The following is a 22,297-nucleotide window of genomic DNA, read 5'->3' as shown; positions in this document are numbered from 1 at the left end:
AAGGGGACCTCCAGCAACTACCACCCCCACAGAGCCAAGCTACGTGGGGGACCCCCGCAGGCAGCTCAGGGCCCAGGCACACAGTACAGCCCCTCCTGCGTTGGTCCTTGCTCCCAGCTCTCTAGGAAAAGCGTCTCTCGCCAGACCAAGCGTGTGCCACATAGACATAGTCGTCGCGCTGGTGCGAGGTGATTTTCCACAGAAAACATTCAGTGCCTTTGAATTCCAGAGGGGAAGAGCTTCCGAGATATGACCAGCTGTTCTCATTTGCACACGCACGAGCCTGGGCTCGTCACACTCAGCAGATCTTCACTCTACTCCCTTTCCAGAAGGTAAACTTGGAAGTGTAAATGTAAAGGCAAAACTTGTTATTCACCTCAGGATTTTAGACTTTCAAGACCGCAATAAGCATTTACACCCAGAGTTATGCTCCACTACTCCACGGAGCACACACGCCGTGCACGGCAGCGAAGCCCTCCGTAGCGGCCGCCCAATGTCAGCGGACACTTGCGCCCACTCCACAGATGAGTAGAGGGGACGTCTTGCCTCAGGCTTCATGCCCAGTGAGAATTTGCAGAAGACGAGAAACCACCTCCATCGACAGAGCACCCAGGGGCCCCGGCCACCCAGTCACGAGCCAGAGAGCAACGAGCAAGAGGACCGCAGCAGAACAGTAGGCCGTCTCTTCCGTTTGCGAAATCAGGTTTCTTAAAACTTAACGGTCGGTATTTGAGGAGAGGAAGAAGACAGTGCATTTAAGACTTTCTTGATCAGATTCTAACAAATCACGTATTTCAACATTCATTTACTCAGGGACACACGTTTAAAATGCTGCTCTCCAGTGAAAGTTCCAGCCCGAACGGCCGCTTTCTCCACTCTGGCCAGGGGAACGGCGTGACTTCAGGAACCTCACAGGCTGCTGAGCTGAGATGTGACTTGCCAGATTCAATTCAGGAGAGGAGGAGATCCAGAGTTTCCCTCAATCCAGGAGCCAAAACGGAAAGCCACCAGCGTCTAACTTAAAATGCTTTCCAAGGGTGGGACTGGGGTCTCCCAGCCCAGGGAACAGTAAGGGTCGGCAGCACTTGACCAGGTAACTTCACCACATCTAAGGGTCACAGACACCAAAACTCCACCCCAGCAGAGGAGTGGCCAAAGGGCAAAGCTGGAACAGTGCAGATTTTCAGCCTGGGAAGCCCCGAGCAGGCGTCTAACCTCCACTCCTCCATTTCCAAGAAGCCCTAGTCTGTGCACAGTGACGGTCCCCTTCCTACAACAAATGACACCTCTGCACACAACCCTCAGCCGCGGGAGGACAGAAGGCAGGTTCCCAGGGGACCGAGATACCTGATGGGCCTCGCGTCGCCAATACAAATATGGAAGTGCCAGTTACACCGCACCCCACTCACTTTGCAGCTGCTCCACTGCCCTCATCGTTGTCGGAAGACGACGACGTAGAAGACCCTGGAAAGTACGCTGAGTCCACGTGGTTGGGGCTGCCACCTGGAGCTGGGTGGATTGGGGACGACCGTTCATACAGCGGGGTATGCTTTCCTTCGTGAGGAATGTTGCTGTAGGTGCTGTGCTCAGTCAGACTCTTTCCACTCGTTTCCAAAGTGAGGGCCGGCTCAGCGAGGCTGTACGGGTGTGGACCCTGGCCCGCGGCACCCGGGCTGGGCACCTGTGGGGCCTGAAACAGAGGGCAGGTGTTATGCATGCACTCGAGGCCTATAGGCCCAGCTCCCGTCAGTGCTGCCTGTTTTTAACTCAAGGAACACGGGCACCTGCTTCACATATCAGCTCAACAGCTTAAGAAATTATTTTAGCTTTTGCTAAAATCTGATGCATGCACTCCCCCACCCCCCCAACCAGGCAGGGAGACCCGATGCAGGAGGTGGGGGAGGGTCTTACCACAGGCTTGGCTTGCAGAGGGGTCTGTGGAATGTTGAGCATCTGGGGGGGGACATACGGTGGCACGATCCCAGGCATTCCGAACGGATTTGGTCTGGCTGTTTCGTTGACAAGGAAAGAAAGCGGTATACTGGTTAGCAGAGGACATGCCCCGGGACACCACAGTGGCCAGCACATGCCCCCATCTGTCCTGTCCCCCCTCAGGTGACAACACACCACTGATCCCTACCTTCAAAAATTCATGTTTCACATGAAAAAATAGTACATTTTATGGTGATCAGCTTTATACACTGGGGCTAGGATTTTAACTTCTAGGCATCTGGGCCACCCTCTCTCTCTCTCTGCCCCTGTCAGCTTCTCAAAGCCCTAAGACTGCAATGTAGGGACAAAGCAGGGACAGACACTTCCCCTCATGTAAGTGAGGCAAGGGATCTGCGTACTGAGACTAAAACTCAGTTCTTGGCTATTAAGTAGAAACAGTGAAGTGTGGAAGTTGCTGCCAGAACCTTTCAGTTTCCCACTGCTAAACAAAACCGTGATGCGGCTGTGTGTACCAATGTGTGTTCCGGGGCCAGTCACCTGGCTCTCTGTGCTCTGAGAACATGACTCCCTAAGCCTGTTCTGACACACACTGTGCTCGCTCTGCTGCCCCGTGCTAATGGGAGCCAGAGCAGCCAGAACAGAAGTGTGTGGAGAAGCGGCTGTGGACACACGTCAGGTCCGGGCTAGGTACTAAGTCGGGACGCACAGCCATCAGCTCAGCCCACAGACCTGCACACTTGCACGCCCAAGACCTCAGTGCCATCACCTGGCACAACATGTGGTGACTGACAGGTGGTACTAAGGACTGTGGCCTCAACATCAGAACACTTCCAAACACCATGAACTAGTTATTAATGCAATAAAAATGTGAACAAGACCCTTTGCAACTTTGCTCCTCCATTGGACAGTCAGGTACGGGGTGCCTGTGAGGTCAGGCTGCAAGGCCAGGCCGGGGGTACCTGAGCCCCAAATGTTCCCACCGTCCCACCACCCAAATGGTGGGAACAGACAGCAGACCTGGGGGCCACAAGCTACACGATCTCCTCCTTAGGCTTCTTTTAGAGAGTGAACAAAACCAAGCCTAGACACCCCTAAACGCCAACATCCTTTACCAGGAAGGGTGTTCCTCCAACTTTAGAATCTGAGCAACTCCAAGCCAAACAAGGAGCCCACAGACTACCACCTCTCACCCCACCAACCTGCCAAGATAAACACATTTAAATTTAAAAAAATAATAATAAAGCATCCCCAAACCCAAACCCTCCCTCTCATTCTCTGAAAGAAAACTCCCACTGGTATATAACCTGAGCTCCAAGAGCCACCCAGTCCTGGCGGAGCAGGGAGAGAAGGGCCACAGCTCACTTCTCCCCACCCAAGAGGACCCATGTGCCTGGAAGCCACAGCCCGCTGCACAAGCCCGTCTCCAAGTGCCCGGCACACAGCCAGCACCAAGAAGCCGGGGGCACAACTTCCTCAACTGTGGGACAAGTAGCTGGGAATGATGACGCCAGCACATGTGCACATGCACTCACACGCTCACCCCACACAAACATGCACTCACATGCACATGCATGCACACTGGCCACACATACATGTGCGCACACACGTGTTCACTACATTCGCCACACTCACCCCACAGACACACATGCTCACCACACCCATGTGCACACCCACTACACACATGTACACAGTCGCACATGCATGTTCACCACAAACGTGCACTCACCCATACATGTGCACGTGTCTACTGCACACGTGTGCATTCACCCCAAATATACCTGCACACGTTTACCACACACACACATAAACACCCCCCATACACACACACATGTATGCACATGCAAACATAGGGGAACATTCCTGATCAAACAGCTCTGACCCAGGGGATTGGAACCTCCAAGTGTGAGTCACAAGACACTGGTTGTGTGCCTTCTCAGGAGATTCTGAATCATGGCCAGAACATCATGAACTCCATTCAAGTTCTAACGCTACAATTTAATCACCGTGAGAAGCGTAGTTTACAACCTCTTGTGGCTGACCCGACCCACGTAACTTCTGAGTAACTACACAGAAAGTCGACCATGCCAATTCCCAGCAGTCCAGGGAAGGGGATCCTTTTGTCTCTATTTTTGGCCATTACGTGCTACCAACTTCCTGAAAAGCACAAACTTTCCTTAAAAACAAAAATAAACTATAACTTAAAAGCAAAGATTCCCAAAGTAAAGACAGTTTCTAAGATCACATTATAATCACTGACCTCAAACAAACCTTCAAGAACCTACAAAGCTACTTGCTAATCTATCAGAACCTGGTCCAGTAAGTGAATTAATCTGTCTACACTTCTGGGAAGGCTGTCGGACGGCCCGATGAGCCAGGCCTGCCTTGGGATGTGGTGTGCATCCCTGTGCAGGAGTTCTGGTTGGCAGCACCCCCCAGCCAGTACGCAGAGCACAGGGTGCCGTGTGACAAGGCCATCTTTCTTGGGACCAACCCCAGCTCGTGCGTGGAGGTTAACACCACCAGCCTGTCACTCTTCTTTCGCAGACACTCTACTAAGAGAGAAGGGCTGTCAGCAGACTATGCAGACAGAGACAGACAAGTGGAAACAGTGTTTAAATACTATATGAAAAATATTTCCACAATTAAAAAATTTTTCAAAGACTTCTTTGTGCACGAGGAGAAAAGCACACGCACAACACGGCCTGACAGCTACACTAAGTAAGCAGTGCTGTGGGCGAGCTGCACCTGCACCCCTGTGCCCCGGTGGAGCTGTTCAGCCGCTCCCTGAAGCCAAGAGAAGACACATGCTAACGAAGGATGGTGTTGACCAAGAAGGCCCGCTTAGAGCCAGTCAGCCTACCCGTGGCCCGGCCCACCTAGCACAGACTCATCGACCACCAGGCATGGCGCTGCAAGAGACGTTAGGCCAACCAAAGAAACGACAAAATCATGAACTCTTAAAATTCTCTAATGCCAAGGGATACATGATTTCAAGCACAATAAACAGCTCTGACAATTCAATATTCCCTACCACCAATACTAATCTTGAATTCCTACAAAAAAGATCAAATTTTCCAATGACATTAACCGTCTTGAAACGGATGTATTCGGCACTGATATTCTACAGAAGTTAAGACAGAAAGCCACATGGAGAATTTTATGTCACTTGCTTCCATCGTCTTCCAGATGAGTAGCTTCCGAAAGGCAGGCCACAGGCCAAGGACCGTGAGGGCAGAGGCAGGATGAGTGGAAGTTGGCCAGCTCTGAGGGACTGAACCCAGTCGCTTTCCAAGAGCACCAGCTCCCATGGGCTCCCAAGAGCTGGGACACACAGTCAGGCCCTCTGAGAGGAGCCAGGAGCCACCATCTGGACAGAGAAGCATGGGCAGGCAAAAGGCAAGGCTGAGAATCAAGCAAGTAGGTACCTGAACGAATCACAGACTCCCAGGAAGCACACTCACGCCAGCAGGAGTAAGAACTCGGGAACTGGGGCAGTTCACCGCGACAAAGACAGCCTTCCTGATCGTGGGACTGTGGGCAGACAGCATTGCATGGCCGGGAGCTAGCGGGCTGCTCCTCAGCCCCTGTTGCCCTGGGGTCTGGGCAGCACATGTGGACCTCACGGTATGGCATCACTCAAACCCACAAAGCACCTGAGTCTTCAAGAGCAGGAGTCTGATAAGTGACGAGTGTGTCAAGTTGTATGCAAATCTGTCCAACTCCCCACTCCCACTCCAAGCTAGAATGGTGGGATCCCGCAGCAAAGGCTGCTGCGCACACGGGCTGGCAGAGATGGGGGGCAGGAAGGAGCATCAATGCCTCACCAGGCTGCCCACATGGCTTCGGGAGCCCAACACAACAAACCAGTCTCTGTCCCCCGTGGATTTCAGAAATGCACAACCTGCAGGGACAGTCCCCGCCAACTGAAGTGGCCGTGCCCTTCTGTCACCACACCCTGAGAAACCGCCAACAGATCTGACCATGAGCTGGTCATCTTGCAAAGACACACCTTGTCAAATGGCTGCTGAGTTACCCCAAAATGACTGCTCACGTTTTTTTTTAGAAGATGACCTTTCAAAAAGCCATGAGACCAGACAGCCTGTATCACTTCATAGTACAAGGACTAAAATAAACTCACAAAAATCTGAATGAAAGGTCATGGGAACAGATGTCGAGCCTGAGGATGACGCTCAGGAATCGGAAGGAAGGGAGATGAGGTTCCACGTGAGAGCGCTGTGGCTTCTCCCTGGGGCCTGACATCACTACCATGTGCACCAGCTTGAGATAAAAATGGGAACAGACGGACACACAGACACATCTCCAAAACCAGCAAGGGCAGAATGATGTATATAACACAGCCTCTCATGAAAAATGAAAACACCACCACTGATTACTGCACACATATGAGCTAAGAAAACACAGACCTATTTGAGGGGACAAATGGGACCTCAGAAAAGTCTAATGTCTTTCTTTAAACGAAGAAAGATGTGAAACAAACACTGCCGTTTGCTGACCCTGTTCCGTGGGCACACTGCTGCTTGTGGCACTGCTCCCTATACTGACCGTTTTATTGCGTTTTCCACAATAAAAAAGCTTCAACAGAAACCATGGAAATGCTGGCTTTAGTAAGCGGAACCGTAAGGCCAAACACCACGTACACTTTAAAATGCCAAATTTCCAAAACCTACTAATAACATGCAACAGCAGTATAATGTGGAGTATCTGGACCAAACCCGTAAGAAGCTATCATTCTACGGCCGAACAGTGGGAATGCCGCAGACCATGAGCACGGGCAGCAGCCAGGCTGACACAGCTCCTACACTGCAGCCCGGGGCAAACTCGTAGGGCGAGGAGGGTGATGGGCCTCCGGCACGGGCAGCCGAGTGGTAGCAGGCAGGCTGTGGGCAGCGTGCGGCCGTCCCGCCATGCTTCCGCGGAGCCAGCACGGTCAGAGCAGGACAGAGCAGCACAGCAGTGCTGGTCCTCACTTGAGCTCGCTTGCCGGGCATCCACGAACCTGTCATCACCCTCTGCTCCGGGCAGGCTGTGCGACCTCTGCACCCGCGGGGTCCCACGTGGGCAACCCTGCTCTCCTGGAGATGGCCCTGCCCCGTCAGCCGAAGCAGCTTCGCAGGAGCTGCGTCCTTCCTCCCAGGCTGAGTCTCCATTTCCGGGGTGACACCTGATGATACGCCCTGACAGGCTGGGAGGCACCCTGTGGGGAGGCAGAGCTGTATTTCCAAAGAGCCTGTTAACCTAGAAACCCCAGCAACAACTGATAGGACAGCCTGGTGACACGAGCGACACAGGCTATGTGGCCACAGGCTCCCCTTTAGTCACCAGAAAGGGACGCCTGCCAGCACAGCCCACAGCCCAGAACCAAGGAACACGAACCAACCCTCGTCCCTGCTCAAGTTTACACCTACACCTTCCTGAGCCCTGGCCCCGACAGCTGGGTACAGAAGGCCAGTGACAGGGTCCTCCTTCCAGGTGAGACAGCAATCCAGTATGCTCTCCTGTGACCCGGTCTGGGAGAAGGGGACCAGGGAGGATGCAGGCACGCAGGGGCCCCTTCCTACGGTTGCTGTCGCTCTGGTCTTGGCTTCCTGGGAGCAGCTCCCATCCCCAGGCAACCTGTTCACCGGCCTGTTCCTGCAGGCTCCTCCCCAGCCTACACGATCTGGGGCCCGGTGTGTTCTGAAACCCTCCAAGCTCTCTCAGTGCCTTGCCAAAGTCCCCACGTGTGCCAGGCACCTCCAGACCCCTATTTCTGACAGTGCAAGCCCAGTCAATCCCTCCTGCTTTAAGCCCTACCCTTCACGAAAGCCACGGAAGTAGGCTGCCACCAGCCCCCATCCCACCCTGTTCTGTGCCTGTAGGGGCGACAGCAGCTGCAGCACTAAAAACTGTCTCTTCTGGGCGCCTGGGTGGCTCAGTGGGTTAAGCCTCTGCCTTCGGATCAGGTCATGATCTCAGAGTCTGGGATCGAGGCCCGCATCAGGCTCTCTGCTCAGTGGGGAGCCTGTTTCCCCCTCTCTCTCTGCCTGCCTCTCTGCCTACCTGTGACATCTCTCTCTCTTTCTCAAATAAATAAATAAAATCTTAGGAAAAAAATTTAAAAAACCTCTCTCCTCGGATTCCCTACACCTTGCTGAGGACCATGCAGCCACAGGAGCCACAGACATGCCCTCCTCACCTTGGATGACAGACGTCCCTGCCACACTGCTCCTGTCTCCCACCCTGACCTCGCTCCTGCCTCCACCTCCTCTCCAACCGAGCCACGAGGGAAGTCCGCCTACATCTCCATCTCTACTTAGCACTGGGGTACAGACACGATGAAGAAAAGGGGACAACTGACACAGAATTCAGGGAGCTGGTGGGCAGGGAAACCTGAGGGGGAGATGTGGAGAGGGCTACTGGTCATGTTCCACTGAGGCTGGCTTCACTAATTGTACACAGGCTATTGGTCATGTTCCACATGCCCTGGGTGTGCAAAAGTTACCAAGTAACAACTTCTAACACTATAAATCCTGTGAGCTTCCAGAGCCCCTAGAGTAAATCTGAAGCCTCAGGCTATGCTCAGATGCCACTGCCCACAGCCGCACCAGCACCCTGCCCTCCCCTGCATCCTGGTCTCCAGCCACTCCCTCCCACTCCTACCACGGCCAGAGCGGTCACCTCGGGGTCTCCTCCATGTGGAACAGACTTCCTCCCCATCGTCACCTTGCTCAACTCCTGCTCTACCCTCAGGCCTCAGCTCAAACATTAATTCAGTCAGGCAGAATCAAGTCCTGATTTAATCAGTACCAGCTCCGTGTCCCATCTTCCTGGATCTGCCCTCACCAGCTGTACGAGTCCACGTCTCAGTCATGTGCAAGGCCCAGGACGACACATCTGCTCTGCCACACCATCCAGAACCTGGCAGGTGCTGGCATGGGCCGGATGGACACAGAAAGGTTTCTGAGCAGTTTTAAGTCTGTAGAAAACCTACGCAGAAAGCACACGCCTTGCATTCGTAAGATACACATTCAACCAATGGCCTAATTCTGCAACATGACAATTGTGAACGAGAGCCCACAGTTCCAACAGGATTCCTCTCGGTGCTCATTCTATGGGTTTGGACAAATTTGTAAGGACACATATCCACCACTATATTGTCACACAAAATAGTTTCATGGACCTAAAAATCCTCTATGCTCTGCCTATATTCATCTCTCCGCTGACTTTCCACTGGCCCCATGGCTGTGCTTTTTCCAGAATGTCATGCAGTTTGAATCACAGAGTATGGAGGCCTGGCAGAGTGGCTTCTCTCACTGAATGTATTTGAGGTCTTCATAAGTTTATAACCCTTTTTTTTTAAGGACTGAATAATACGTCATTGCCTGGATGGACCGCAGTTTACTTGTCCATCACCCACTGAAGGACATCTTGGACGCTTCCACATTTTGACAATGATGAATAAAGCTGCTGTAAGCATCCCGAGCAGAGTTCTGTGTGGACGTAAGTTTTTAATTCCTCAGGGTAAACACAGAGGAGTGTGGTTGCTGGAGCACATGGAAAGAGCGTGTTGTATTTTCTGAGACACCATCACACCGTCTCCTGCAGCGGCAGCGCCGGTCTGGCTCCCCACAGCCAAGACCGCACGCCCCCGCTGCTCTGGTCCTCGCCAGCAGCTGGTGGTGTCGGCATTCCGGATGCTGGCCGTTCTGACAAGCGTGCTGTTGGAGCTTGGCTACTTCTCACTGCAGAGGCCGAGAAGATAGAGTATGCACCTTCAGAGTCACTGGGCCTCGGTTTCACCTGGGCAGCTTTTTACAAGTACACCAGGGTGAGCTCAAGCCTACTGTCTCCATTCATGGGCCTAAGGTGGGCCTCCAGCACCCGGGAGCCACACACAGCTGACAATTTTCCATTCTGCCCCTTCTTATGTGTGCCTCCCTTCAGACTGGGACTCTGCGGACATGGGAGCCATTGTGTGCTGGGGCAGAAAGCACAGAATTATAACTGTCTCTAGGTCCCCAGTCCCAACATGGTGTTTCTGATGCAGTAAATGCTTTCCCAGTGAATACTAATCTCACCTGCAACTGATTTAAAAAACCCATCTCAAAACAGGTCACTTCTGGGGTCCACTGTGCAAAGACAGGAGGGACTGGTACCCATTCTTCACCCTGAATAAGACCATGCACTGTGCAGACCAGGCCTCCCAGCACCGCGGAGCAAAAGGGCAGACGGGTGTGCAGGTCACTTCCACACCCTCCACATTGCTGAGGGGAGCAGAGGCTCCCTCGGAGCCGCAGAGGCCCAGGGGCTCAGAAGACGCACCCAGAGAGCAGCCCCGCCAGGGCCAGTCCCAAACCAGGCCAGGAAGGCGCTCCTCTAGAAGACACAGATTCCTGAGGCCCAGGGAAGACCCGGAGATAACAGTTCCACCTAGAACCTCAGCTCCAGTCAGGTTTAGAAACCCCTGGTTAGAGTCAACTCTCCCCATTTTTACTCCCAAAAGGCTCCAAGGGGCTAATACAATGCTTTAAATGCCTTTAAAACTACACATACTTCAGCTTCTAAAACAATTCAAAAGACAAGTTCTAATGAACTAGAAAGTATGTTCCAACCCTGGCTATCAAATGCTGAATGCATCTTCCCAGAAGGCAACATAACCGACCAAAGTCAGAAAAGACCACTTACGACCTACCTACTGCTCACAAAAACATTTTTACAGGAAATGTGTCTCAGGTTCTCACATGGGATGCCAAGAAAGCCTCTCCCCAATTCCACTTTGCTCCTTCTAGGCTCTCCATTGCCCACTCAGAGCGGAACAGCATGTACAGGCAAGAGGGATGCCCACCATCTCCACACTCAGCTGTTTCTTTATACTTGTCAGGAAAATAACGAAAGCAATTTTACATGAATCTCTTTCTGCTGGCTCCAAATTGTGTATCTGTAACTTGAAATACACCTTCTTCCCAGTCTTGACCCAAACTCTGACCCAGGTCACCTCATATTCCAGGCCACACAGCTGTCGGCCTGCACTTCCAGGCACCCCAAACTGTGCCCAATGGTTCAGGTCTCCGCCACAGTCAGCAGCACCAGGAGACCCTGCAGAAAAGGCTTTAATGCAACACACGGTAGTTATCGCCCATATGGATCTGCTTAAAAACACTGCCCCAAACACCACAAATTCTTCCCCAACCCACCACCGTTCCCCAAAACCCACAGACAGGAAGTGAAACTAAATTCCAGGAGTGTCACCTCCATCCATAAAATACTTCCCTCACATGTTGTTTGACAACATAAGAACACAAGACCACTTTGTACAACATTACAAGGTTTTAAGAAGCTCAAATTTAGGGGCGCCTGGGTGGCTCGGTCAGTTGAGTGTCTGCCTTCGGCTCAGGTCATAATCTCAGGATCCTGGGATCGAGCTTCCCATCAGGCTCATACTCAGCAGGGAATCTGCTCTCCCTCTGCCCCTCCCCCTGCTTGTATGCTCTCTCTCTCCCCCCTAAATAAAATCTTAAAAAAAAAAAAAAAAAAAAGCAACAGCTGAAATTTAAAAGTACATGTAAAGCCCATCTCATGTAAAGCCCATCTCATCTCTTCAACGTATTACCAGCCCTGTTAGCAGCTCAGACCAGGGCCAAACACAGCCTCATGCCCCTTTCCACCGTAACCTTCCTACTTGCCTCCTCCTGAGCAAATTTCTAGTCCCCAGTACACTACAGTGACTATTTCAACTACCATGTCACACAAGGACCAAGTGTCACCTCAAACACACAAGGAGCAAAGATGCCCTTCTGGGAGCTCCTGCCAGGCTCTGGGGCTACAGGCTGTTCCTTGCCTTTCCCAGCCACACTCCGAGAACAAAGACAGTGTCTGCCCTATGATAAGTGGTCATGGGGCATGTCACATACACCCATCTCCATAACCAGGAAGTCTGAGGCTGGAGGCCATAGGGTCAGGATGTCCTCCCCCGGTGTCAGACCTTGCCTGTCACCTGTCTCGACAGTGTCCACTGGGTGCCCCGCCATAGAAATAAAGCAACAAACCTGACCTGCCCAGCCACATGTCCCTCTGTCCAGCACAGTGACCCCAAATCAAGATCTCACAGCCCCAGTTTAATAGCTTTTCCTGGATCAAGTCACTTAGTCAAATACTTTCCCATAGGGGCACAAGGGTGAAGGTGGCAGGTGGGGCCCTGGTTGCCCCAGACCTGACATTCCTGGGGGAGGGGTGGGAGGCAGTGTACAGAGAATTAAAGCCAAGTGCTGACACATGATGGCCGGTGGCTGATGGCCTCAGAGAGGTGACAGCGAAGCCAGGACCTCAGGAACTGGAGTGTCCCAGGCACAGGAGGTCAGGAATCACTCTTGGCTGCAGGGCGCTGAGGCCCTAAGATAGGAGATAGCCCGGCATATGCCAGGGGGAAGTCAGCAGGGCTTGGACAACACAGGGCTGATGCTGCAGGACCAAGCTGTGGGGAAAGCAGGGGCACGGCTCAGAATTTGTCCCAAGCATGAACAGACTGCCCATGCCAAGTAGTTTTCAACAGCACCATGGCTGTGGGGAGCCAGAGTACCAGCTGTGAGCCCCAACCTGTCAGAAGCCCCGACTGTGGGTCCTAATGGACAGAACAGTGAAGCCACCATGCCTGCAGCCCGGCCCTCCTTGGGCACTGGGCACCCACAGAGACCACCACCAGCAGCCAGCACTCCTCCGTGACCTGTGGGCCCCCCACACACACTGCAGCTCTACGTCTGAGTGAGCTGATGAACATGCCACGTGAGGGACGACTCTCTGGGACATTTCAAAGCTGGGACTAACCTTCTGAAACCAGTACAAAGTGGTGCTCTCTAACCACACCAGGAACAAGGAAGCAAACGCAACAGAAACAACAGTGGGCAGCATGACCTCTTGAGTTTTATGGCTCTGGACAAAGAGAGGCGATCGGGCTCAGGGAGAAGTCTAGCACGTAGGTAGGCTCAGGGCTTCACAGCCTCCCATGAGAGCAGCACCAGACAAGCTTCAAGCAAACAGCTTATAATTACTTTTATTCACCAATTTCAAATCTCTGAGTTAAATTTGGTCTTTTGCAAACAAAATACAAAAAAAAAAAAAAAAAAAAGGTAGCAAAGGAGAAGACACCTATTCACTTTCTGAGTTGGATTTACAAAGGGGTCTGCAGGTCCAGAGGCCTCCCCGCAGAGCATCCCGTGGACATCCCCTGGCCCGCCCCCAACTCCCAGAAGGTCGGTTTGTCCTGCTTCTCAACCCTTTCAGGGGCTACTGCAAGTCTGCCCAAGAGGCACGGCTCCAGAAACCTCACTTCAGATGAATAAAACTACATGACCACTGGGCCCACGTTTTCATCTCTCTGGTGACTGCATGGTCAGCGTCCATCACAGAGGCTTGGATTTACTTACCTAAGTAATGTGCTGGGTGAAATGCCATAGGCTTACTAGTCGCTGAGTAATATCCAATTGCTCTCTTAAATCGAATAACTTTGTCATCTGTTCTAGACTGAAATAAACGTAGGAAAACCTTTGTAAATTACATGCCACTGGTCGTGTGCATGAACATACTTTCACAATTCAGCACATGTATCATCTATAGCTTTTCAAGTTAGAGAAGAGTTTAGAAGGACATTAAAATCTTCCAGGAATGGTGCCTGGATGGCTCAGTTGGTTGGGTGATTGCCTTCGGCTCAGGTCATAATCCCAGAGTCCCGGGATCAAACCCTGCTTCAGGCTCCCTGCTCAACGGACAGCCTGCTCCTCCCTCTGACCCTCCCCCTCCTCGTGCTCTCTCACTCTCTCTCTCTCAAATAAATAAATAAAATCTTTAATAAATAAATAAACAAACAAACTTTATTTTAAAAAATTATCTTCCAGGAAATCCAACACATCAGACACTAATCCTCTCAGAGTGACGTGGGTAACACCGACTGGTCCCCACGAGGAATCCCAGCCTTCTCTGGGCCACATCCCTGATGCTGCCTGGGGAAGTTTTCTGTCCTGTCTCCAGCAAGCAGGACAGTGATTTCAGCTTTCCAGAGAGATACGGGAGGTCACACCAACCCCATGTCCTCTATTAACCCCGACCTGCTCACATTCCCTACTTTACAAAAAAAAAAAAGGAAGAAGAAATCCCTGACCATCACCTGAAAGGATGGATAAGTCATATTCACAATTCCACTTGGCCCATGTGATAGGTCTGTCTTCTCAGGAGAAACGTTAGCGATCATAATGGAGAACGGAGGAGTGAAGACCTCCCAGGCATCTACCTCAAGCCCTCCCAGTGCAGCCGCAGGGGAGGCTGGGAGCCAGGTGCCGGGCCCCCGCCACCCCACCCCCACTGTGCAGAGTGCTCCGAGCCTGCGCTGTACCTGAGAATGCTGGAACACGTCTTTAGCTACGGCATCCAAGTCCGAGGGGTCCTGGATATTGCGGACGTAGTCGGCCACAGCTTTGATCACCACATCGCATGGCGGCAGGACTAGCTGGTGGGCCCGGACCTGAGAAACAAGTGCACAGGTCAGTAGGTGAGTCCCAAGGGCAGGGCCCAGAAGCTGCATGCCCCATCATGACCCCTCTGTAGGTCCTGGCCCCAAGACTCTGGGGCTGGGGCTCAAGCCCTGGCTCCCCATGGGTATTAAGTACAGTTCAGCCACTTCCACTGACCTAGGTCACGGAGCACCTGGCAGTCCTGCGTCACTTCTGACACGTCTGCAGCCTGCTCACCATCAGTCCTGGACCGCAAACCCCATGCCCCACAGCAGCGAACATGGCATAAGAAGCCACGGGCTGCAGACACTTCCACTCTTCCTATGCCAGCCAACAGAAGGCCATGACAGGTGGATGCAGCCCTGGCACCAGAGTGCCAAGAAAGCCAAGTCAGCTCTGAACGGAAAGAAAAGATGGGTCCCTGACTGCAGATGCTGATGGTCGTGGCTAGTGAAAGATACATGGAGTAAGTGTCGGAGTATTTCATTGTCCCAGAATAGCTGATTCCACAAAAAGGTAAGTAAACGGACTTTTTTTAAAAAAAGGTTTTATGCTCTTTAATAAAAACTAAAACACTATGAAAAAAAGATATAACTTCAGCCGTAACTAGAGTTTTGCTCTTCTCTTAGAAACAACAATGAATCAGGCAGTAAGTTTGTTTTTAGCAATTAAAAAAAGTCAAATGATAGCAAAAAATAATCTTTATTTCCCACATAGCCACAAAGGTCACAAAGAAAACAGGGCACAGATCCCAAAAAGCCCTCTGTCTCCAGAGCTGTCTGCTCCTGCCTGCCACCCTGTGACTGTCCAGGTGGGCCCAGTGTCACCTCAGGGTCCTCCAGGGTGGATGGGGAGCAGGGGAACTGGCTTCACAGATGAGGAGTGAGGAAGGGTCACAAGCCATGGACTGCAGTGGCCCCCGAATCTGGAAGAGGCAGGAAACCTCCTTCCAGAGCTTCCAGAAGGACTGTGGCTTTTACAACGTTACAATGATAAATCTGAGTTGGTTTTTGTTTATTTTTTTTTAAGATTTTTTATTTATTTATTTGACCGAGAAAGAAGGAGCACAAGTAGGCAGAGAGGCAGGCAGAGAGAGGGGAGAAGCAGGCCCTCCGCTGAGCAGAGAGCCCAACGCGGGGCTTGATCCCAGGACCCCAAGATCATGACCCGAGCTGAACGCAGAGGCCCAACCCACTAAGCCACCCAGGCGCCCCATAATCTGAGTTGTTTTAAGACATGCACACACGTGCACAAAGACAGAGAAAAACGAAGAAAATCAGAAAATCTAAGCCTGAGCATATGACAAGGAAGACCCACCAGAAAACAGACACTGACACTTTTAAGACACTGACCATCAAGAAGATTTTCAGATGTGCAGACTACATTCACTCTCTTTTCACAGAAGAAACAGATTTCCTTTCTTTCTTTTTTTAAGATTTTATTTATTTATTTGACAGAGATCACAAGTAGGCCGAGAAGTAGGCAGAGAGAAAGGGGAAGCAGGCTCCTTGCTGAGCAGACAGCCCGATGCGGAGCTCGATTCCAGGACCCTGAGATCATGACCTGAGCCGAAGGCAGAGGCTTATTAACCCACTGAGCCACCCAGGCACCCCGGGAACAGATTTCCTTGAAGCACCATTCCTCATGTCCGAGTCGCGGTTCTCAGGCCCTGTGTGCCGGTCACTAGTGCTCATGAAAGGACACTCCATCACGAGGCCTCTAGAGAGCCACACACATCTAGGCGCACACATCCCAAGCTCAGGCCCAGAAACCCAACTCCCCCATGAAGACAAAAGCCCACAGGGGCACACGTTCCACGGGGATGAAGCCTGGCAAACAGCACGTGCCAGTCAGTCTGGGAGGAACTCAAGTCCCATCTGTGCTCCCCCTTCTGGGGCGTCTGGTCCCATGGCCGGGCAGGAGCAGGGCCAGCTGGTGGCAGCCCAGGAGGGAAGAGTCAGAACAAAAACCCTGCGCTGTCCTCATGGAACAGGGACGGGGCCAGGGACAGCCGTGCCTGAGGGTCCAGGGCCTCAACTCCTGGCCTCAGCAGCGTGGGCCTGGCAGACCAGGTGTGCCCCTGGCTCCCTGAGAGCTTACGAGGCCCTCGAGGTTTCACGCCATATTGGCAAGGCTGGCTGTTGTACAAGGACTTTAGATACAGGACAGAGTGATGACAACATGGTGAGAACAGAACCTATAGGATATAAAATGGCCAAGTTTGAAAAGGGCTAACCCCCAGGGCGAGGAGCTAACAGGGGGAGAACCTCTCCTGGGGTGCGCACGCTGCCACTGGGACTCTGCCGATGATGGGGAGTCACTCAGGGTCTGTCCCGCCTCGAGTGAAAACGGCCATCTGTCACTTCCGTTCCCGTGGACATCCCTGCTTCCCTCCCACTCTGACTGCCGTGCTCAACAAGCCTTGAAGGAAACGGACGCTACCGGTGAAGGCTCCTGAGCGCCAACCCCATCCCCGAATGGCAACACAAGTCCCCAGGGCCCTGACTTCCTCACACCAGCCGCCCCTGGCCTTGCAGCTTCATTCAGAATCAAGCTTCCCAAACCACCCCGGTGAGAAACCGGGGACAGCGGCCAGGTCCAGGGGGCAGCCTAAGCGCACTCACAGCTCGGGGCACATCCCAAGGGCCTCAGTGCACACAAGAGGCTTTAACTCAGGAAGAAAGAGTACACAAAGTAATTTCTACAACTCAGATGGCACTGTTACAACCTCCAAACGTTTGGCAAAAGATTACACACGTTTCAAAACTATTTACCACAGTATTCCTTTCATGAGAAAGATTCCTGGTACATTCAAATATGCCTATATCTGCAAACAACCAATTTATTAAACTTCTGACATTCTTGACAACTTTTAATTTGTACTTTCTTTAAAACCTTGCCGTGCGCTGCACTGGGGAGGAATCGCGTATTCCTACGGTCTGGGAAACAGAGTTGAGAGCGACAATCTGGCAGAGAAAGCCAACAATCCCTCAAGATTCCAGCCACCTCCAACACGGCCCATGGCCCTCCTCCACACACACCACACAAAGGAGTTTCTCTGCCAACTCTCCGCTGGTACAAAATGATGACATGCTGTCCCTCAAAAAGCGCTAAATCCTCCCGAACATTCTGGAGGAGCACAGGAACACCCACCCCACCACCCAGCCACAGAAGCAACTGTAGGGAACTTACAGCAATCCCTCCCTGTCCACTCAAAAAAACAAAATCACACTCAAACCCCAACTCAAACTCGCTCCTTGGAGAGAGGCTTCAAAGTATTTTTCTGGAAGTCCTACTTCTCCTTTTTTTCTTTTCTTTGAGCAGTTGTACTTTTATTTTAGCCCAAAGCTTAACATTAGGAGAAAAACCAAAACTTAAATTGCAATAGATCTTAGTTAAAGTTGGAAAAATGTACTTTTTGTCTGCAAGGATAGAAAGTAAATTCTGTTTAATTAAAAACCAAACGTTTGCAATCATCTGCCTTTTCGGAGCACTTTGTAGCAACTGCAGTAATTGTTAGTTATACACTTTGCAAACAAAAAGACAAAACCTATGAGTGGAGAGGACCTCCCAGTGTGTGCAGCAGCCCGGTGTGCAAACAGGACAACTGGTGGCAGACAGACACAGCCTGGCGGGAGCTGGCAGGCACAGCCTCAGACGAGGCCATCAGCACGGAACCCCATCCTGCCCCAAGGTCTCACTTCCTACTGAAGACCATGTGCTGCTGTCTCCTGTGGGTCATGGGCAGGTGGTGGGTGCGAAAGGCACTCAGCCAGGTGGCCCCCATGATGGCCCTTCCTGTACCCTCTGGCTTCCCCTCTGGGACCCCTCAGACCCACAACCCAGCAGGTGCCCCCCACATTTTGCCAGCCGCGATAATCCCGTTCCATGTGCCGCTCTGGACACCCTTTACCCTGTATTTTCTTCTGCACCCTGGCCCACTGCTGGAGCTGTCATGAACTCGGTGCTGTGAGCACAGGACGAACCCATCTGCAGGGATGCGACCAGGTCCATGAAAGCCCCAGCACAGCCAGCACCAGTCGCCACAAGCAGCAACAGGCTCCCACTCTTTCAGGCCCCATTCCCATCCATACCTAGCAATTCAAGGGCCACAACACAAGTTCGCGTCTGTCTCCCCAAGGAGACAATCTCTTCCCACCCCTGAAGGAGAAATAACGAGGGTCCTGCCACAGAATCAACTTGCGGCTGCCAGGTTCCAGTATTCCACTACTTCCGTGATTCTGTTACCTTACCTTGGCTCCATTTCAAAAATCAAAGACTTGTCCACAAATTAATTTAAATGGCACAATGCAGTTACCACATGACATTTTAACTGTTAAACCCACGATGCCACAGCAGCAAAGGATGCCACTAAAATCCAAGATTCTCTCCCAGACAGTATGGAGACTACATCAAAGGCCAGTCTAAAGCTTTCTAAAATGTGTCACAAAAGAGGATAATTTGACAGGATCTTAATGTTCACATGATGGAATAAAATGTTTCTACTGAAACAGCAACTCCCTTCTCGAAGCAATGACGCCCTGGCCGGGGAGCATCCTGTGAGCTACAAATGCAGGGAAGCGTTGGCCTCGCAGACCGGGGGCGTCCCACATGGACACAGTGGCACAGCCACGGAAGCCAGGGGAAGCTGGCTGTGCCCATGGAAGTCGTTTCTTCCATGAGGTCAAAGCACAGGCCACGTTCCACTTCCGAACAGATCTGTTCCAGCTCTAATGGTATCAATTCCGTTCTCAATATTGTTGTTGGCTTTTTAAGACAAAAAATTGGGTGATCTCCAAATCAATAGGTCACATTTTTATGTTATGTAACTTTTTACCTCCTTTTAAAAGAACAGATATTCTCACTGAGAATTTGTCTTCACTTCAGTACCCTCCTATTTAAGTTGTCAGGCACTGACAACAACCGGAACACGTCCACAGTGTTTCATGCCTGCCGCCCCATGAACAGCACCCAGCAAGTGCATCTGTGTTGCCTTTTTTTTTTTTTTTTTTTAAGATTTTATTTATTTTAGAGAGAGAGAGATCACGAGCAGAGGAAGGAGCAGAGGGAGAAGTAGGCTCCCTCCGAGCAGGGAGCCTGATGTAGGACTCAATCCCAGAACCCCAGGATCACGACCTGAGCCAAAGGCAGATGCTTCACCGACTGAGCCAGGTGGCCACCCAGGCCCCCCACCCAACTTTTTTATAAAGATCTTACATGTTGCATCTTTAGGAAAAGAGCATCAGGATACTGACACACAATTTAGCTGAACATATTTACATACACCAGTTCCTTAACATGAAAATTCAGCCCCCGCACACACCCAGGGAACCAGCCAGTCAAAAGCCGGGTAAACCGCATTTGGACGTGCACACACGCAAAGGGACGCTGACCAGGCGGGGCTCCAAGCCTGGGGAAGGGAGCCCACAGTGAAGTTTCACCTGCCATTAAATGATCTTTCTCCTGTGCATTTTCTTCATAGAGAATAAATCATCTGGGGCCACGTAAGTCTTTTTCTTCATGTTGACAGGAATCTGGAATCCTCAGATGCTTGGGAAGACGTAAATGGGGCCCTGCAGCAGCAACTGTGTGGGGACGCGCACGGGACCCGCCGTCCACCACGCCCCCACCTGCCTGAAGAAGCTGCATGCCTGACTTCAGTGACAACATTTATAAAGCTGACACTAGAAGGGAAGACAGATGCACAGAGCCAGACCATGTCTGACTTCACAGCACATCAGTTTACGGTAAACAATACAGTTGGTGACTTGAAGTATTTTCTTTATAAAGATACTTAGGAAAATAGAAATGTTAAAATCCAAATGCTTTAAAATGAAGCAAAGTTAAAAATAAGATGCAAAGTGTAACAGATTCACATTGGTTTTGTTTGAAAACCACTGCAGTTGTATTTTAATTCTGCTGATAATTGTCATCTTAAGTACATCAAAGTTCGCTGGTATCTTATTTTGCTTTTAAAAATCTTATAGTACACTCTTAGGGATTAAATAATAATATCAACGTTTTCAAAACATTTTATAGGAACTTTTTACATCGGAGATTACAGTGCTACTATTTTGGTTATTCTGAAATAAATTTTGACTAAGTGAAAAAAGATAAGAACAAAAAACCCTTACGATCTCTTCCAGCTTGTATCCAAACTTTGCATAAATGCTATCCACCCATCATGGACATTTCTGCGAGCACAGGGCTCTCCCACTCTTTATCCTCTCGTCTGATGAACTGCTCAGCGCCAGGCTATGAGCAAGCCGGAACACGCACCACTCTCACGTCAATGACTGGGACAGTGCAACTGTCGCGGACACTCAGTCCCCCTCAGGCCGGTCGTCAGCACAACTGGCTTGAGCTCTGAGACCCACATGGTTCTCTACAGGCCTCCCGGCTAACTGAATCAACACACCACAAAACCAGGATTCTGGGGCCTGCTGCTGCTCCCACACGGCCTCCCAGCCGCTCACCAGAATACGGGTGAGCAAAACACAAGTTCCACACAACAGCTCTGCTGAAGCAGAACCTGACCCCTCCATGACCATTAGGAAAGCCACAAGATGTGACGGCAACAAGTCTGAATTCTGGCAGTGACAGGGAAGGAAACCAGAAAGCCACTTCGCCAAAACTCATTCACTCGAGCATGAACACGGGATGTCAGAGACTTGTGTTCTTGTTGGAGACAAACTGCTAACCCAGGAGGGCCCCTTGAAGGGCCGTGTAGAAGAACATCGCTGCGTTTTACCCTCACACCACCACCATGTGGTCCACTGGACATCCCGAGGGGACAGAGGGCCCTACTGAGGTGCTCACTTGTAGGACCACCCAGGTGAGCAGCGCGCCCACCGCCCCAAGGCAGACCATACTCCCACTCCCACCTTCTAAGGGACACCGCACCTAGGGTGGAGCCGTCAGCAGGGACGGCTGTTTCTGAGAATGAAAATACAGGGCGGTACACGCACTTAGACAAGTAGGAACACCATATCCAGTGTGCAGGTGGAGCGTCCCGGTGGAGATGCCCTGGCAGATGGTGGGCTACCCCCTACAGTCAGGGAAGGGGTCTCATGGTTGAGCTACACTGGACAGAGCTCAACACAGCGATGGCGGCTGAAACCCTAAGAGCAGATGAGATGTGTCGGAAAGCCCGAGGCCGCAGCAAGATGTGAATGGACCACAGGGAACACACACCCACTGTGGTGGCCCAAATTCACCGCAGGGTTAAGGCGCCGGGCACGCTACTAGAGGCCACCCTCCGGAGATCTACAGAGGAACAGTGGGGCTGGGGAATGTGGGAAAGACGAAAGCACATTTACAAACTGAGGGCTACGAGAGCACAGGGGTGACAGGGCCAGGTGTGCAGGGCCCACATGCGTCTGGTGACAATAGCTCAGCTCAAGAACACAGCACAGACCAGTCTCAGACCAGAGAAGGCAGTGGCAATGGGCCTGGCCAGGGAGAAGAGGCAGTGGGGAGGGGGCCACGGGGACAGGAGCCCCAGCGCTGGGACGAAGGGTCTGTAAGTGGGAGCAGTGTGAGACCAGGAGAGCCCAAAAGACAGAGATGAATGTTCATGACACGTTCGGGAGGGATTTTACCTGCGGGCACGGGCAGCCCGGTTCGTGATGGGGAGCCTAACGTTTAAATCTGCTTTACGGAAGCATTTTATATGCAGTGAAACCCGTCCACCTCAGGCACACAATCCACTGAGTTCTGAGGAAGGCACACCTCAGCAGAGCCAGCACTGCCACGGGGAACAGAGCCCAAGATGCCCCTGTCCCCAGTGTCCCTTCCAGCCAGCCCAGGCAGCAGCAGCACACAGCACCCTCTCTCGAGTTCTA

General features: G+C 51.7%; 1 protein-coding gene across 7 annotated transcripts in view; it reads right to left on the bottom strand.

Moving 5' to 3' along the window:
* The window catches only part of FAM120A (family with sequence similarity 120A), a 97,751-nt gene that overhangs the window by 46,366 nt on the left and 29,088 nt on the right, over positions 1-22,297 (bottom strand). For 6 of the 7 annotated variants that reach the window (XM_032306422.1, XM_032306421.1, XM_032306417.1 and 3 more), the window contains exons 4-8: positions 14,336-14,464; positions 13,374-13,470; positions 6,971-7,168; positions 1,912-2,009; positions 1,410-1,690 (exon numbers count right to left, since the gene is read on the bottom strand). In XM_032306422.1, coding sequence (XP_032162313.1) covers positions 1,410-1,690; positions 1,912-2,009; positions 6,971-7,168; positions 13,374-13,470; positions 14,336-14,464 — 803 coding nt within the window. The remainder of the gene's footprint in view (positions 1-1,409; positions 1,691-1,911; positions 2,010-6,970; positions 7,169-13,373; positions 13,471-14,335; positions 14,465-22,297) is intronic. The other variant, XM_032306419.1, reaches the window with a different exon arrangement.

This window comes from Mustela erminea, chromosome 12 (genome assembly GCF_009829155.1).
Source record: "Mustela erminea isolate mMusErm1 chromosome 12, mMusErm1.Pri, whole genome shotgun sequence".
NCBI lineage: Eukaryota > Metazoa > Chordata > Mammalia > Carnivora > Mustelidae > Mustela > Mustela erminea.
This window is presented reverse-complemented; position numbering and strand designations above follow the sequence as displayed.